We start from the raw sequence: 18,756 nt of genomic DNA on the forward strand, positions 1-18,756 counted from the left end.
TTCCACCGGATGCGGTCACCCGCGAGTCGGAAGTGACGTCAGACGCCACCGCCGGCGGCGAGGCTGGGGATACAGGAGGATCCTGAGAAGTTCTACTGCCTGAATGAGCATTGTATTGCCGAAAGAAACCAATATGTGTACAATTCATTTGTACTTATTGTGAGTACATCTCCTATTTCTTTACCTGAGATAAACCATTTGTTTTGCAACCTAGACCATTGGGCTGTTTTTGCTTTTTCATTACATGAACTACATTGGGATTTGAGTACCAACACTGCTGAACCAGTTCCTTTATATGAGAATCTATCTGGGCCATTATATAACAAGAGAATTGTCTACCATCTCCACACTTCCTGACTGAGTCAGACCACTGCGCTATATTTTAAGCTTTGCTGTAAGTAGTAAATCTTAAAGAGCCAAGATTTGCATCCAGTCCTCACTGCACTAACATACTGCATAATTATTGTTTTTATGTTTTTTATTCACATGATGTGTTCCTGACCTGATCACTCCCTTCCCATCCCAAACCAAGATTGGCTCACAGGAAGCCTGATCCTCCGCTGCAGGGAGCCCGGGGTGTACCTAATTCTATCTGGTGACAGTGCCTCCACCTGAGAAGGATCCCAATACAATAGTATAGCCCCTCTCAAGACAATACAATAGTAAAGACACACACACAGGTATAGTAAGAGTATTTACTGAACATGCATGCAAATTAGGGAATAACTATACAACACAGTACTGTAAAGGCCACGAACAGCTCTACCCACACAGTGTCCACAGAGCCAATCCCACCCCAAAGTGTGTTGTAGCGCTACCCACAGAATGTGTGTGTGGCCGTTGCTGCACTTGTAGAGATGGATATCTGCCGAACGCTCCAGCACCCGGGTACCGCTGTCTGATGAACGGATCCGTCTGATCCAAGGAAGACGTCCACCTCTGTGTGGGGTGAACTCCCGTTGGAGTGTCTCACCTTTAAGTCTCTCACTTGCGGTGGTGGTCTGGTCCCTCTCACGGGATGAAACGCGTTAGAGGTTTTTCCATGTTGATGTTAATGAACCAATAAAAAAATTGATACTACCACACTTGGTTGAGACTACAGAGTGATAGCAGTGACCGCTTGGAGTTTCGTCTTGCTACTATATTTCAAGGAATAATTTGATTCAAGGCACCTCGACAAAGGCCAAATATCGATTATTTATCAGATGTTCTTAGATATAGATTATAATCTCAAAACAGTGCATATGCTGAGCTGGGGGATGCCTTTGATATAGAGGAGTGAATGAATATTTGTGAAGGAGTAGCATCCAGCTCTATATGTACAAACATAAAAGAGAACTGATTCACGCTGCTCTTCCGGGGGGACCTCACGCCAGTGCGGTTACACACAATGGACGTTACCACCTCTCCCTTTATGTTTCTGAGGCTGTGGACATAGGAGCTCAGTCTCCTATGTATGGTGGTTCTGTCTCAAACTAACTCTTCTTTGGGGACAGGTAGTCAAATTGATAATTTCTATGAGTGGAATAACGGTGGCCCCTACTCGTTGGTTAGCCTTACTGGGAAAACCTCCCCCTAAAATACCCAAACACTCCTACAAATGAATGGTACATATCCTCCTAGCCACTAGATGCTGTATTGCTGCATGCTCGAAAAAACAGACGTGTTCTAAGTTAGCAGCTGTTAAATGCCGGGTATGGCACATACTAAAAACTAGAGAGGATCACAGCGTTTCTAATAGAAAAAACAGCTAGTCACCCAAATATGTGAACCCTGGCTGGCACAGGAGGAAGAGGCAGGTCTAAAACCCACGTGAACCCACGTTCACGTAGTGAACCCCCGAGCCGAATCTTCGCCGATCGATCACAGGAGAATGGATCGATCGTCAACTTGGCTAATTGCTTAACATTGTGTGGATTGTATTGATGCACATATTAAAGGGAGAGAGGGGGGGGGGGGGGAACAGAGCTGAGACTGCTGCTTTAACCTAATGAAGCAAAGGCAGATGTGTAAGCATTCAATGGGTCGATCTAAAAACTGTCCGACTGTCTGATTACCTAACTGCTCTTGATAAAGATTGTTATTGCCATGCCATATAATTATTAAACTCTGACTTATCAAATTATTATCCACATCTTTCAGTTGCTATAAATGCAGTGTGGTTGTTTGAAAAATATTTTGTCATAATGAAAAAAAATAAATGCAGAGTGTAGGCTACATCTTAATGCATTCATGTATATATACCATGTCTGTAGCAACATTCCTCTAACAACAGTTAAGCAGGGCAGCTTCAAAAGTGAGCAAATGAAAGTATTTAAGAACATAACCTATGTAACCTCTGGGCTACAGGCCAAGAGCCAAAAGGATCTGAGGACCAGAACTCTCAGGGCTACGTGCTGTTTGTTACACTTCCAATATTCCTGAGTTGCTTCCAGTTGGTTTTGACTTCCTCAGGGCAAGAGTCCACCAAACCAACATTTCAGATATGTAATTATTTCAAGTTATGTCAAATGTGATTTTACTTGGTTTTCAAAACTAATGTACAATAACTTCGCACAATGGTACAAAAGAGGTATCACAAACCCACAGGAAAAAAAAAAAAGAACTCTAAAAATACACAATTATTTTGTAATTAGGGAGTATAAATGCCACAGTCTGTGACTCTGCAGTCCATTTTTGGCCTCTCGTTATATGTTGAGATGTCTTCTATTTTCTGGAGAACGTCATTCCCTTCAATCAGTTGTCTAAAATGATGAACAAATATTAAAATATTTTATTAGAATTATCTCTGGGGCATAACTATTTGACCCCATTCCAGCTAATTAGTGTTTAAAAAAATAATAATATATTTTCACATACGTATTACTAATCTAGATAACTATTGATTTATATGAATTATTAGTGAAATTCCATGTTTATATTCATTATAGTGAGAATGATAATAAAAGAAAATCAAAGGAAAATGGCTTCAGCAACGTAAACCCCATGTATTAATCTCCATTTTGTCATTAAATTAATAATAAGAGTACATTAACTAAGCTATAACCATAAGCCACTTTACTTTATTTGTAATATGTTAGTGTATCAATGTATTCTGCATATACAGATATAGCAGACGTTATGGAACCCATAAACGCAATGTGTTACGTTAACACTACTGCAATATTTATCGCAAGAAATACAGTGGCTCCATTGAAAATAATGGTAACATATGCGTTTTCTTTAACACGTGCAATCTTTTCCACATTCATTATTGTGTTAACCAGGGCTATCTCTGTATCTTGCCTTTTTTGCATCTTCATTGATTTGAAGAGTACGTGCTAATTATGTTAAATCGTAGTTCAAATACATAGAAGCATAAATACAATTGACTGAAGTTTGTTTTCCTCATCCACCACAAAAAAAACTAAAATATTTTGAACAGAATGGTATATACTTACCCAAAAGCCACATATGTTCTGTCCATATATGGCGTAGCCTGCAGAGTGATGTAGAACTGGGAACCATTTGAATGACGTCCCTTATTAGCCATCCCAAGAACGCCACGCTTATCGTGAGAAATTGCATAGTTTTCATCTGCGGAATCGGTTTTGTTAAATTATAAGTCATAAAGGGAATGGCTGTCTTTCTGTGCCATTTGTGCCTTCTATTGTTGTTATTATTATTATTATTATTATTAATAACATTTTACAAACTGTCAACTATTTAGAAACAATGAAATTACATTCTCAAATCAATACCACAACAAATAGTGATCAATGTATTCATTAAATAAAGAGTCAACATTCCAGGACTGTATTATAACATTAAATCAGCAATCCCTTGTACAGTTTAAAAGAAAAATACATGATATGCGTGTGTGTCAGTGTATATGTATATATATGTGTACACATGTCAAAATTAGATCACAAGTGATCTATATTACGAGCACAACACTAAGTTTGGGCAAACGTTTATTATATTGCATCCAAATTGCACATGTTATGATGCCAATTACAAAAAATGCTGTAGCTACACTGATATTATTAAGAAAAGAGTGGACTTCTGTATCATGCAATCTTTATTCTGTTGTATAATGTACCTTGCTATAGATCTAAACATAACACTGACAAAGTGATATTATTTACCTTCAAATGTTTCTCCAAAAATAGATTCCCCTCCGTTTCCTTTTCCAGATAATATATCTGTTCAAAACAGAGCAATTCGTTTTAGGACATTTACAATGAATTATACATGTTTATATGTCAATAGCAACCCCATTTAAATTTAATAATGATGTAAAATTTTATTTTTTTCTATGTATAATTGAGTTAGTTTATTAATTGTCAATAGCACTACTGACTAGTGAAAGAGGCGTTTCCATTTACTTTGCAACGAAGAATGCGGACATACTCTTGCAGATCTAGGATTAGATATAGTGAAAATATAATTGAATTTGTTTTTTTCGAGCAACGGCCGCGTCACGTGAGCGGTTCAGCCAATGAGGGCAAACCAGCCTGGTGACGCGTCCGCCACGCCTCCAGCCTCAGTGCATGTTTTGCACGAGCGACAGACCAGCGTGCGCGTACTTCAACTTCAATCGCGGCCTAAGGAAAATGCAGCACATCCCTTAATTGGATGCAACAGTACAAAGTAACTGTCAGGAGTGAAACATAATGGTGTTATTATATCTTCAGCAACCATGTCCAAGAGAATCAGACCAAGTTACACAAACGTTGTATGCAAAGGGCAAAAGTGATTAACACAATTCAAAAACTAATTGTTTTAATTACACAAGTGGCACAGCGACATTGAGGTACCCTGCTTTGGAGATAGTGAAATCCGTGGTGGATGATGTATCTTTTGTATGGTGGATTATTATTCTCTTTATTTGTATGGCGCCAGAATATTCCACGGCGCAGTAACATGTGCTGCAGCTTTGTGTGAATTCTGTATTCAAATTGAGCTGTGGCTCGCTGTTATCCAATACTAGTATATACTATATATGCTGATTACTGAGATTATTTTCTGCCCGTCTCTTCATAACGTAGCACTCCCGAGATATTTGCTACATGTTTTAATAGTTTAGGAAAGTGAAAAAGACGGTTTCTTTTCTCTTAAGTTTTCTGCGGATAAATGAAAAAAATAATAAGAGTGCTTAATCTGTACAGCAGTTAGCATACAAAATAAGAGTGCATAATGAGTAAAATTCCATGTGTTTTTTCTAGAAATATGATAAAAAGTACCGTTAGGAGAGTATTGAACAGTTAAAGGAAGTAAGTGATGGAACCAGCTTCTCATAGGACAGACGGATATACTGTATGCCTAAAATGTGTCATCACTCCCTTACAGAAGGGTATGTTGGTTAGAAAAGAGAAGCATAAGGGACTAGATACTGTAGGTGGAAGATGAGAAGTGACGGATTCTTGGAGAAGGACTGGACAGGTGTGACTATATTACCTAAATCAAATGTCCCTTTCTTCTCCAACACCAGTTCATAATATAGAACAAACCACCCAACCCCTTGGCTCTGCCCTGTTTGTTCGTGTAGTTTTCATGCTCTTTTCAAGGAGAGTGACATATTAAAATGACGCCAATGTATCTGCATATTTTTGCACAAGCAGAAAATATATACAGTGCTTGATATTTGAGTTCTACATTGAATGTCAATCTCTTGAACAAGTATTTTCTTGTAGAGGTCAGTGACCAAATGAAAACTGCATCCTTCACAGATGCACATTTTGAAACTGATGCAAGTGAAAAAAATGTTGCGCAGACACCTTAAGGTCTTGTCCATGCTGCTTGCACGCGAGGGCGCTGCGCGATGAATCACATTAGGGTAATGTGACCGTGCATAGTGCGTGCGAGCGTTGGCCGGAGAGCGGCTTCCTGAGACAAATTATTTTGTAGTTGCCGCGCGATGGCCTGGGTCACGTGAGCGGTTCGCCCAGTGAGGGCGAACCAGCGCCGTGATAGGCCACGCCCCCCGCATCGCCCCAACACGCCCGCAAAAGCACATTTTTTACAGGCCGGTAATCGCCCCTGCTGCAAGCGAGCACCACGTCGCAGCGCTCCGTCAGCATGGACGAGGCCTTATGTATCGCTGTAAACCCGGCCGACATGAAACTGATGCTCGGCGCATAAACTTGCCCATCACAATGCCTTTTTGTGACTATTGATCCATATCCCTCTATAGTTTTTGTTTCCTTTGAAAACATCACAGGGTTGCAGGAAATGACTAGAATAAACTGAGTGATACGTAAAAGCCCACCCTAACCTGCTGCGCCAATGGACAGTACTGCCATTTTATTGGCATGGTCTACTGTTCTGCAGAATATGCTGCCACGTTATAAATAGATTATAACCATAATTACAAAAGTCGACCCTGATCCATGAGGCGCACTCTGGCCTCGGGTAGCCTGTTTCAGGGTTTCACAGAGAAGAAAGAAAAAGCCACGATGCAAATTACTTTAGTATCCTGAAGGGGAGAGAGGGGAGTCACGGAGCTCTAATAACGGGTATCGTAGCTCGATAAGCATTACCTGTTGCCATTGATTTGAGGGGAAGTCAACGCCAAATGAGCTCCGCTATCAGATACCGAAGATTCATGAATCCCCCACAGATTTGCTATTGGCTGGTTTCATGGTAAAAATAGAGTGACAGGTGTGTGAGATGGCTTATATCAAGGGTAAACTTACTAACTTTAGAAAAAAGTAGAAACCTTGGTTTGATTCATGCAATCTCTCTGGCCCTTTCCAAATGAGGAGTTTAATGTAAGGCTGACTCCACCCTGTCACGATTCTCCATGATTGTACTAATTATTGTGTACATTATCAGTGACTGTCCTTTCTTATTTTATTTTCGCCTTCCGTTTTTATCTGTGTACACTATACTCCATTAAAAAGAAATAACTTGTTACGTGTGTAATAAGCCCCATGCAAGTCACATTTAACAACTCCAAAATAATCTCACCGCCTCCTTGTATCCAGCCATTTTTCACTATGCGGTGGAATATAGAATCTTTGTAATGCAACTTCAGGCCACTTTGAGAGTTACCAGCTGCACCGGTGCACAAGGTTTGGAAGTTTTCACATGTTTTAGGGCACATGTCAGAGAACAACTGCAACAGGGAAACAAAGGCTTCATAATGAATAATGAAGTACACATTTTCTGGTTATCGTACTATCCGAAGACATCGAACCAAATCAATAACATTTTAATATTTCGACGCATCCCAGAAACCATGATTTTTCTCTAAGGTTTATATATCAAATAGTATTGGTTTGTTTTTATATTTATACCAAAATGAACAAAAACATATATTTAACTTATTTTTACTTTATTTTGATGTATTTGGAATCCATACATTTTGTTGAAAATCTATGCAATCGGGTACTAAATAAGTAAACTGCTCTACCAGAGACAAATCTCAGCATAGCAATATAATGTATCTGGCTACATGGGTTAGTGGCTATGAATATGTAACAGCTATAAACATGGCACATCCCTCAATTCAATACAGGAGTGCACTTCCTGCCTCAAAACGTGGAAGGTAAAGTAACACGGTCACATGGAGCGCATGTAAGGTGTTCAACTAGGTTTCCACATATCGGTTCCAGTGCCTTAACCCAGGGGCGCGCAATCTTTCTCCGCTGCGCCCCCCTGCCTCCCTCCCTGCACCCCCCCTCCCTTACCTTGTCTCTGCGTCAAATAACGTCATTTCACGCTGCGTTGCCATGGCGATGCGTCACTGAAGACAAGGTAAGGTTAATTGCAGAGGCCTCACGCGATCCCCCAGCATTTAATTTAAATGCCTTGGGGAAGAGGGCGGGCCTCCGCAACCACCGCGCCTCCCCCTGAAAAATCTCCCACCCCTCTGCCTTAACCATTACACCAATATCACACAGATTAAAAAACATTTACAGAGAATAGGAAAGTTATCAATCTGGATACACACATATGAAACTAATTCAGCGACAGAATGAACAATTCATTTTCTCTTCTTCAAGAGTAGACACATAGGCCCAGATTCAATAAAGTCCATAAACATCAATTTGTGTTCGAAAAAATTGACTACTTTGCTACTCGGTGATAAATGTTGATATTTTTCAACTAATTAAACAAGACATACAGTATATGCACTAATGAAGTGCAATAAACTACTAATTTGCATACGTCACAGAGTGATACATTTCTCCAGTGGGAACACACAGAAATTGGAGGGTATAGTGAGAAAGCAACTTTGTGATTTATCGTATTTCCTCAATACCTTTTTTCCCATTTGCACATGTGTAAAATTGGGATGCGTCTTAGAATCGATGTTTAAAAAAAAAAAAACCTTCTAGGGGGCGCTTACCAAAAGCTGGTGTCATTGGCGGCTGGTCAAAGTGCTGGCTATGTCTCCCATTTCCCCCACAGTGTGACTGTCAGCTGACCGGCGGTGCGGCTTGGCTGTCTCTTCCATTGCCGCTCCCCCCCACCCCCGCGACTATCAGTTGGGCGATGCGGTGGTGGAAGTGCCAGCCACCTCTCCCACCCCCCCCCTCCCCGGGCAACCATCAGCTGGGCGGTGCTGTTGTGGAAGTGCCGGCCGCCTCTCCCATCCCCCCCCCCCCTCCCCGGGCAACCATCAGCTGGGCGGTGCAGCTGCAGAGGTGCCGCCGACTGTCTCTCCATTCCACCCCATGTCAGCTGCCCGGCTGTGCGGTTTGGCTGCCTCTCCCATTGCTGCTCCCCCCACCGTCCGACTATCAGCTGGGCGGTACAGTTGTGGAAGTGCCGCCGGCTGCATCTTTCATTCCGCCCCTGCGTGCGACTATCAGCTGTTCCCTCCATTCTCTCCCTCCCCCTTCCCTGTTCTCTCCATTCTCTCCTTCTCTCCATTCTCTCCTTCCCCCCCTTCACACCATTCTCTCCTTCCCCCTTTCCCTCCATTCTCTCCTTCCCCCATCCATCCATTCTCTCTCCGCTCATCCGATACTGTCTCTCTCTCTCTCCCATTCTGTATCTGCCTCTCTCTAGTGTAGATAAATGTATGGTATAGTCTGCTAGTTTAAAAATTTTTTTTTTTTTATTAAATCAAGGATGCGTTTTAGAATCAATGGCGTCTTAGAATCGAGGAAATAGGGTATGTGATTTTTCCATTGTAATTTTAAGTGACTGTCTTTTTGTTGTGGTTCCAGTATTTTGGGTAATGGGCGACATTACATTATTTTTACCTTTCATAACTCAAAAATGTAATCAATGTTATACAGTACTGTAATGTTATAAATTATGTATGCGTACTATGTATATATGCTGCTGTTTTAAAAATAAATAATCAAGTTAGGTGAAGGAAATGTTAGAGAAATACCTCAATTGGCCTAGTGATATAATCTCGGCAGTTTATTAAAGCAGCAGTTCAAGCAATATCCTACATGTGTGTTTTTTTTTAAATAAATCAGTTCTGTACTATGAGAAAATACTTGTAGCATTTAAAGAAAAATGTTTTAAAGACAGTTTTAATGTTTCTAATGTAGGAAGCATTTCCAAAAAGTGACAGCCCCCGTTCCCCTTCTGATAGGCTCTGGCTCTTGAGCCCCGCCCTCTCTCTAGCAGTGCACCAATTGTATCTAGTAACTGCCCAGTCAATCATATTCCAGGACTACATTGCCCAGAATGCTGTGCAAGAACTGAATTAAATAACACGGAGCAAGTGATCGATTACAGGAGAACGGATCGATCAGCAGCTTACTGTAGCTAATCCATTGTCAGTGTGCAGATTGTATTGATGCACATATTGAATGGGGAATATATATATATATATATATATATATATATATATATATATATTATTTTTTTTTTAAATGCTCATTTACATATAGATTTGCATATTTGAGAACTCTCCCCCCTTTCACTGCCTCTTCGCTGTGATAATGTCAATACTGAATACAATAAAGCTGTCGTCACCATCTGTTGGGGATAAACTTCACCTTCAGGCACTCTTTGGACTTTACTGAATCTGTGGCCCATATTTATTTAGCTTTGCTATGACATAACGTGCTGGAAGGTGTCTTGTGGCATAGCACCACTAAGTAAATATGGGCCATAGTGTGGTCCAGGAAACAGGTTTCAATAACTAGTATAAGCTCAATTTAGGGATTTGACTGAAGGATGTAGACTGTAGTCTACTTTTGTTGCTGGGTAATGGTCTAAGCACAACTTTAAAAATGCAAAGCTATCACTTCCACAGATCAATATCAGGAAGGACGTGGGTGACAGGATTATCTTTGACACTTTTGCAATGTTTTTTTTAAACTTTTTAAGTGATTATACAAGTTGTCATAAGATAAGCAGCAGGCAAGCACACCAAAAATCAAAAACTCAAGTAAGTGCAAAAAAGGTAATTTAATAACTAAATAAAGTTATTCATGCATCCATGGATGCTTCTCTATTTGTTTTATTTCTTGACCAGATTCTTTTTTGCCTTGGCATCCAGGTATACTACAGCAGCGGTGCGCAAACTGGGGGGCACACCAAATTATTTAGGGGGGGCGCAGGCTGCGCGGCGAAACCTGGGGGCGGGCAGAGCAGTGCACGGGCGGCAAGCAGCTGACAAGCTCCGTGCTGCTGCTCCCTGTGCTTGCAGCGGGGGCGGGACTTCTCTCTGCACACAGACACAAGCCCTCCTTCTCTTCCTGTCTGTTTACTCGCTCCAGTGTTCGGCAGCATGGGGGACTGGAGCATGCAGTAGAGTAGTAGTACTTTCACCTGGGGGGGGAGTGTGTTGTGATATGAGTGTGTGTGCTGTCTGTGTTGGTTGTGATTGTGTGTGTGGCGTATGTTGTGATATGAGTGTGTGGTGTGTGTGTTGTGGTTGTGATTGAGTGTGTGATTGTGTCCGTGTTGTGATGTGTGTGGTGTGTCTGTGTTGGTTCTGATTGAGTATGTGTGTGTTGTCTGGGTTGTCTGTGATTGATTGTGTGTTGTGTCTGGGTGTGTGTGTTGTGATTGAGTATGTGTGCTGTGTCTGTATTGTGATTGTGTGTGTATGGGTTTTGTGATTGAATGCAGCGGTGCACAAACTGGGGGGCGTACGCTCTCCCAAGCTTGACGCGTGGGGAGACAAACAAAATTGACTTTGAAGCACACTCAGCAGCAGTCAATGCGCACAAAATAGCCCCGATCCATGCCCCCGCTCGTGCTTGCAAAATTATGCAGGACACCCTGTGCTCATGCTTGGAGAGTTGGTGATGCCACCGCTCTCAACGGCAGCGTGGACGCAGCCTAATTTTGCAAGCGCGAGCTGTTGAAATAAGTATTTAGACATTAGTATTTACATTGTATACCGTTTAATAAAAGGTTTTTTTTTTTTTTTTTCATGTGATTTTGATTCCATCAGGCAGGGGGGTCCCGAGAAATTTCATGGATGAAAAGGGGGGTTCGGCCTAAAAAGTTTGCTCACCCCTGTTAACTACAACAGCTTCAACCCTTTATGCCCCTGCTAAGGGTATCCCAAATTGCTGGTTCTGGGACTCTCTTTGTGTATTCACAGTACTGTGTGTGTGTCCTCACACTGAATGTAGATAGTGCATGCGACTACAATTCACAAACAGACTCATTTTAGGCCGTCCTACAATTTCTCTGTGCAATAGTTAGGCATTATCTACACTTCTGTTGGAAACATTGCTCCCCATTGCTCTTTGTAACTAAATATTTTCAGCAGAAAGGGGGGTGATAGACAGCACTCTGACTGAGAAAATAAGCAAGGTTGCAGGGTGCATGGAACAGGAAGGGACCCTTATTCCCCTCACAAGTACTAACAAACCAAAAGCAGTACCAGCACTCTCTGTCTCACAGCTAAAGATACTGAAGAATACCAGTGAAATGAAAATGAACAATTTTAATGACACTAGTAATAAACTGAAATTATAGCAACAATGTGTCAATGAGAAAATTAATACCACCATGGGAAAGGTCAAAGTATAGGGGGTAGAGGGGAAAGAAGAAGGGGGAAAAAAAACACGAAACAAAAGGAAAAAAACACAAAATGGAAAAAGGAAAGCAAACTAGGGGGGCGACATTTCGAGGGGTGACCTCTTCATCTGGCCCATTCCCCCTGGTCCCAAAGGGTCCCTGAGGTACTTCCCTAAGCCTTCCCTCCCCACTGTCAGATAATCCCACACTCTGCTAACAAAAGCTATAAATCATGAATTGTAAATAGGACAAAGTGCATATGCAGATATCAGATATCAAAACAGTTAATGAGAATGAGCAAACCCTCTGTCCTCTGCTCCTCGTGCCCTGTGGAGTGCTTAAGCACCTGAGAAGTACCTCTGGGACACTTTGGTCCAGGGGGAATGGGCCAGATGAAGAGGTCACCCCTTGAAATGTCGCCCCCCTAGTTTGCGTTCCTTATTCCATTTTGTGTTTTTTCCTTTTGTTTCATGTGTTTTTCCCCCCTTCTTCTTTCTCCTCTACCCCCTATACTTTGACCTTTCCCATGGTGATATTAATTTTCTCATTGGCACATTGGCTATTGTTGCTATAATTTCAGTTTATTACTAGTGTCATTAAAATTGTTCATTTTCACTACACTGGTATTCTTCAGTATCTTTAGCTGTGAGACAGAGAGTGCTGGTACTGCCAGGAAACATGAAACCACTTACCTCAAACAGTAACCTTCCAGTGGGTTTCTCCTGAATTGTTATGTCGAGATATGCAAACCCATGCTGTAACATCAAATAAAAAAAGAGAATCAGATGGATGAAGGCTGGGGAATGAGGAACAGCCATTAACGATTTGAAAGAAAGCACTATATAGAGACAAGAATGTATTCTGCTGGAAAAATATAAGGGATACTTTGGAACGGATAGACATAAGAGGCACTACATTAGGGAATATGTCCATCCTCATCTATGGACTTTCTTAGAACATGGTGCTGCACTTATTTCTTTCAGTGCGGTTCCCAACTGGGCTAACATAGGCCCTCAATTTCGATGGGTTCAATTTATATTTCATTTAATATTTTGCCCCAAAATGTTTCATAAAGAAACTTCTCCTTTTTTTGGAGTAAAAAAAAAAATCATCATCACAATCAAGACTTGTAGCTGTTAAATAGGAGAATGAAACCAATTTAACAAACTTTTTTCAACCTGCATTGGATGCTAGAATGACCTGTTTTCAAGATCTGAGGCTACAATTTGCTTTCTGAGGATTCACCAAACATTTTTCACTGAACGTAAGAACCTAAGCCAAGCAAATAATGCTGCTAATAGAGACAAGAACAAGCTGAACTGGTAATAATAGGGGATTATATGTATCAAGTTAATTATGAAGCAAAATTGATGAAAATAGTGCCATTTTCATATTGCACTTCTTTGCGTCAATGTATTAAGCACTTTACTTCACTTTTTGCCCCAGTGCCAAAAGGAGGAGTTGGGTAGGAGTTACAAGACACATAAATTAAAAAGCAATGTATCAAATTGTGTTAAAAACCCACCAAGTATAAGGTGCCATTACGTTTCTGGCTTCTAGCAATCTGCATAAGGCTGAGTCCATTGTGTGGGAGAACGCGCGGAGGCGTCCGCACGGGGCGCGATCAGATTGCCTTAAGGCATTGATCGCGCCCATAGACCGCGCGGGCGCACACGGGCCGAGGCAGGAGGGGGTGCGCGCTGCACAAGAAATCAGTTGAAAATGATTTCTTGGCGCGACACGCGGGTCACATGAGCGGTTCGCCCCAAGGAACGCCCCCCATGGCCCGTCGACCATGGCCAGGGAAAGCACCCGCTTTCCCACAGCCTCCGCATGGGCGAAGGCACCATGGCCCATGCCTTAGATGTATGAAGCCAACGGTGCTCCAAAAATATAGCAACGTGTAAAAACACACATTCTTTGCTCTAAAGTTGCTTTGACACAAAGCTCTTCTTCCTGTTAGAGTGCAAGCTCTTTGTAGTAGGCTCTCCTTACCTAATATACCAATGTATGTAAATGTGACTTAATCCTTCACAACCCCATTTTACAGAGTTGAGGATCAAGTTGCCACCTTTATAAACAGATGATAATAGTAGTAATAGTGCAAGCACTAATGTCAATTCATTTGCATTAATTCTACACGTCCTTGGACAGGTTACGCAATGTTTATTAGTGAACAATTTAGGAATAATGCATCAAAGAAAACCCTGCTCGGCAGATAGCACTTTGCTTTATTTCTTTGTTGATGAGCTTCTTTAATATAGTTCAAACCCAATCCTGTGTTAACAGAAAATGACGGAAATCATTTGGTGATGCACACCTTTTATAACAGTTCAAAGGTAGTTGTTATGAGTGTAATAAAATGACACATCACGCTATGAATATGGAGATTCCATCTCCTTTAACAGTGTAAGGTGGTGGAAACAGGTGGATATTGATATTATACAGTGTGAGTATCTATTAATGTGTTATGTTAAGAGTAAATCTGTGGGTAATAGTTGTATTCGTTATATTCACAATATTGTATTTCATAGTCTGTGGCAAATGTTAGCGCATGTACGTAATCCATCATAATGATATTCTCATGATAACAGAGACTTGGTAGGCAAATTAGATTTATTACACTGATTTATGTGAAATTGGGTCCACTCACTTTGGTGCCTTTCATATGCTTGGAGCGGAAGTCCTCAGTCAAAGCCTTGTATAGTGGTAAGGACCTGTAGTCTATGTAATCCCACGTAGTGTTAGCCCACGTCACCAAAGCTTTTTCATCTCCAAGAAGCTGACCATTAATAAAGCACATGACATTGGAAGAAAACTCCCAAGTTTCCCCTTTGAGTTCCTAAAATAGATCCAATTTAATGTTTCAGACCAACATTAATTTAAAAAGAACTGTAACTATCTCTTTAGCACCAAAGCTACTAACAGTATCAAAATACCTAACTGATATTATTTACATGTCTGTTTATAACTATGCACAGGTTTAGAAGGCAACCAAAACAATGTTTTTGGCGTAGCCAACAATGAAATGCATCAGTGGTGGGAAAAGCAAAGCATTGTCTGCAGCACTAATACGTTAAATGATCTGACCGTTACCAAAGGCCATTACATTTTTGCTGATAATTTATTTCTTAGGATCAGGGGGCTCTAAATAGAAAAATATTTGTTTATGAAATAAAGTTAATATGTTATAACCCTTGTAACTACGTCAAGGCCATACCTCTGATATGTTGTACAGTTCTGGAAATGTATGTTTCATTATGAGGTCTGTGTGTACAGTATATGCCACATGATGACGTTACAGGAAAAGAGAAGCAGCTACTGTTAAATGAACACTTCATAATAGTTGAACCGTCTAGCTAAATTTTCTCAGTGAGCATCCTAATTCTAGAGGATTATTACATTTAGTTTTCTCTAAAAAGCACTAGGCATTGAACAAAGCTTAAAGTATTAAAAGCTGCAACACAAGCACCTTACCATTACTTCCTGGTAAAACATTTGCTAAATAAATAAATTACATCAACCAAACATTTAGGGCCATATGTATTAAAGTGGCACGGTGCCTTCTCACACCGGAAGGTGTGTAGGGAGGTTGCACTGCGTAGTAAACACGATTCTTAACCTTTTAGAGTAGGCTGAAAGGTCTCATTGCTGATGTCCTGACATCTGCTGTCTCAAGGTGGGTATTTGGTGACAATAATAAGGATGTGCGTCAGTGTTTATTATGGTAAAAACAACAGCAGAGGTGGTGGTGTCTGCTAGGTCCCCAGTGACCATGGCGACGGCATGTGCGGCGCACACAAGGTACGGCCCTCTATGGGGCCGGCCCTAGTAGCTGCTTGCGTGCCCCGGCGCAATGCACGACCACATTTTGTAAAGGCAAGGATTTTGTCTTTTCTTGTGGCGACGGAGCACTGGCCACGGCAGCGGTTCAACCAATGAAGGCAAACCAGTCGCGTGACATGGCCGCACCCCCGCCATGTGTTGCTAGGATTCCACCAGGTCGCGCTGTGGCCAGGAACGCACATGGGGACTTAACAGCTAAATAAAAATGCATACGAGCTCCTGCATATTAATGCAGTGATCCAACAACATTATGAAGAAACACGCATTTAGCTTGTTTGACAAGGTAAATAGCTACAGAGGGAACACTTGGTACCTTCTTCTTCTCAGATAAATAGTGATGCCAGGCACATTCCAGCAAGGGATTCAAGATGGGATTCTCAAACTCGGAGGGAAATGAGTGTTTCAGTGCCTAGGTGTTAAAGTTACAAAGCAATGTTATTCATATTGCTACTGTAGTCTATTGTAATTTACATCCATTATGTGAACACAAAGTATATGAACACTAATTTTATATATATATATATATATATATATATATATATATATATATATATATATATATATATCAAATGGAAATATAACTGTATGCACATTTGCATGTCTTAGGCAGGTCTGCAACCCCACCTTTCACCATTATCACCCAGCACACAGCACTTCCACTGCAGCAAGGGATTCTGGGAAATGAAATGCAAATGAGCACACAGTGCCACTTTTTGCTTCAAAACCACTTTAAACATGGTTCCCTATAGGCTTAAGCTTGCCGCATGGTCACAGCTTTAAGCACAGCCTGGGTTAAGATGCATAGCCAGTAAACCCACCCACAGACAGCTGTTTCGACCTTAATGGGTCTCATCAGTGTGGAGTTGGTTACTGGCTATGCAAAGCTGAAGCAATGAGGATGGGGTTTACCATACTTACTCACCATAACTTAACTATATATATATATATAAAAAATATATATATATATATATATATATATATATATATATATAACTGTATGCTCATCTGCATGTCTTAGGCAGGTCTGCAACCCCGCCTTTCCCCATTATCACCCAGCACACAGCACTTCCCACTGCAGCAAGAGATTCTGGGAAATGACATGCAAATGAGCACACAGTGCCACTTTTTGCTTCAAAAACCATTTTTAACATGGTTCCCTATAGGCTTAAGCTTGCTGCATGGTCACAGCTTTGAGCACAGCCAGGGTTAAGGTGCATACCCAGAAAACCACCCACAGACAGCTGTTTCGACCTTACTGGGTCTCATCAGTGTCGGGTTGATTAACTGGGTAATTTTTTTTAAATTCCACTCAATGCCATTTGTAATAATTTTTAAACCATCCTTTGATTTTTAAAGCAGGTTTTAGCCCACCTCTCCAGCAGTGCAAGATCTTTGCAACACTTTCCTGTTTGTGATCATTTGTTGCCAATGTTCCCAGCAGTTTGAGCTGCAAACTGTAACAATAGATAATGTTACCTTAGTAATATAAGGATACATTGTTGCTGCTGAGTTACACTGACTGAAGCAGACATTATGTTAGGCACACAATCAGGATGTTTACAGATTTATAACAGGAGCATCAAACAATTGCCCGCTTAGGTAAACATTGTCACATGCTTTATATATATTAAAATGTAGGGCCAATGTAGTATTGCTGCTTGAAATATGTCCGGAAATATATTGACTTATGAACAGCTAAAATAAAAACCACTGTACATTAATGATCAGAGTTATTTTTTTTTGTCTATGGTGCAAGTGGGACAGTTGGTGTGATGCACTTCCTCATAGTAAATGCCATATTCTGTATAGTGAGAAGTAGGGAAATCAATGCACCAGCCTCCCCATGTCAATAGAAGTGAATGCACATGTGAGGTGTGAGTTAGTTACCCTGCTGAATACACTGTTGCATAGTGTAATGGGTGGGGAGGTGAGAGGTGTGCTCAGATCATGGATTCCTTCTCTGTGTATACAGACGGCACACTGGATAAATAACCCAGCTCACAGGGGTGTGTGATATTGCACTGCAGTGAGACCTCAGGCTTGATCCCCAGTGCCCTCCTCCTTCTCCTCCCCGCACACTGACCGCTCGGAGTTTGCACATGGCGATGAGCCGGACTCCCTGGCACTGCCCCACACACAGCGGCTTACACCTGCTGCCAGATAAGGGCTGTGCCCCCGGAGACCCTCCCAATAAACCTCCACGCTGTGTTTGTGCCACAGGAAAGGACAGTTCATAGTGTGACCCTCATTGGTTAGTTATTATGCGCCTGTGTCTTGACGCTGGGATATAACCCGCCGCTCCCCGGGGGCTCCTCTCCGCGGGTTACCTCGGCCGCACATTTGGCGACGTGGAAGGGGGTCTCGGTGAGGAGCCCGGCCACCTCCAGCTGCACAGGCTCCGGGGCCATGGTCGGAGGACTGCGCCTGTGTGTCTGGTACACTCGTTGCGGGGCAACGAGACGCCAGGGAAGCGCGCGGCTCTGCAAGGTTCTAAATGTCATTGTTTCGTCACTATGGCTACAGTGACCAGGGCCGCAGGGAGAGGGAGGGGGGCCGCAGGGAGAGGGAGGGGGGCCGCAGGGAGAGGGAGGGGGGCCGCAGGGAGAGGGGGCAGCTGGGAGTCCGGCCCGGTGAGCAAAGGGGCCCGGGCCCCCTGCCGGCAAAGCTAATCTGGCCTGATCCGCAGAGGTGGCCTGCTGGAAGGTGACCACGGAGGTGCCTGTCCAGGAAGCTTGCTGTAGTGAAGACTGATAGAAGGGAGCCTCCCCTGACAGGCACCTTCCAAGGGCACATTTCCGCAGGCTCTTTCAATCTCTCTTTCCCTCTCTATCTATCTCTCTTTCTCTCTCTCTCTATATATCTCTATCTCTCTTTCCCTCCCTCCTATATATCTCTATCTCTCTTTCCCTCTCTCTTTCCCTCTATCTCTATCTCTCTTTCTTTCTCTCTTTCCCTCTCTCTCTCTATATATATATC

The 18,756-nt window shown here is 42.0% G+C and overlaps 1 protein-coding gene across 2 annotated transcripts; it reads right to left on the reverse strand.

The window, feature by feature from the left end:
• Positions 1–681: 681 nt before the first annotated feature.
• Positions 682–18,336, reverse strand: PPIL6 (peptidylprolyl isomerase like 6). 2 transcript variants are annotated; one of them, XM_075597594.1, is made up of 8 exons: positions 18,108–18,330; positions 16,094–16,189; positions 14,588–14,776; positions 12,627–12,689; positions 6,952–7,099; positions 4,128–4,184; positions 3,441–3,576; positions 682–2,744 (listed from the first exon to the last, which is right to left on the reverse strand). In XM_075597594.1, the coding sequence occupies exons 1-8, from the start codon at positions 18,279–18,281 to the stop codon at positions 2,633–2,635; spliced, it is 975 nt and encodes a 324-aa protein (XP_075453709.1). In that variant the 5' UTR covers positions 18,282–18,330; the 3' UTR covers positions 682–2,632. The 2 variants fall into 2 exon arrangements, with proteins under 2 accessions (XP_075453709.1, XP_075453711.1); XM_075597596.1 differs by lacking the exon at positions 14,588–14,776 and having other exon boundaries at positions 18,108–18,336.
• Between the last annotated feature and the right edge of the window lie 420 nt (positions 18,337–18,756).

This window comes from Ascaphus truei, chromosome 4, assembly GCF_040206685.1.
Source record: "Ascaphus truei isolate aAscTru1 chromosome 4, aAscTru1.hap1, whole genome shotgun sequence".
Lineage (NCBI taxonomy): Eukaryota > Metazoa > Chordata > Amphibia > Anura > Ascaphidae > Ascaphus > Ascaphus truei.

Excerpts from the sequence above, each read along its gene's own strand:
- PPIL6 (XM_075597594.1), bottom strand. The coding sequence starts at position 18,281 with ATGACATTTAGAACCTTGCAGAGCCGCGCGCTTCCCTGGCGTCTCGTT. Across the intron at positions 4,185-6,951 it reads TGGCTGGATACAAGGAGGCG|ATATATTATCTGGAAAAGGA; the intron begins GTGAGATTATTT and ends TGTTTTGAACAG. Across the intron at positions 2,745-3,440 it reads AGAACATATGTGGCTTTTGG|ACAACTGATTGAAGGGAATG; the intron begins GTAAGTATATAC and ends TCATCATTTTAG.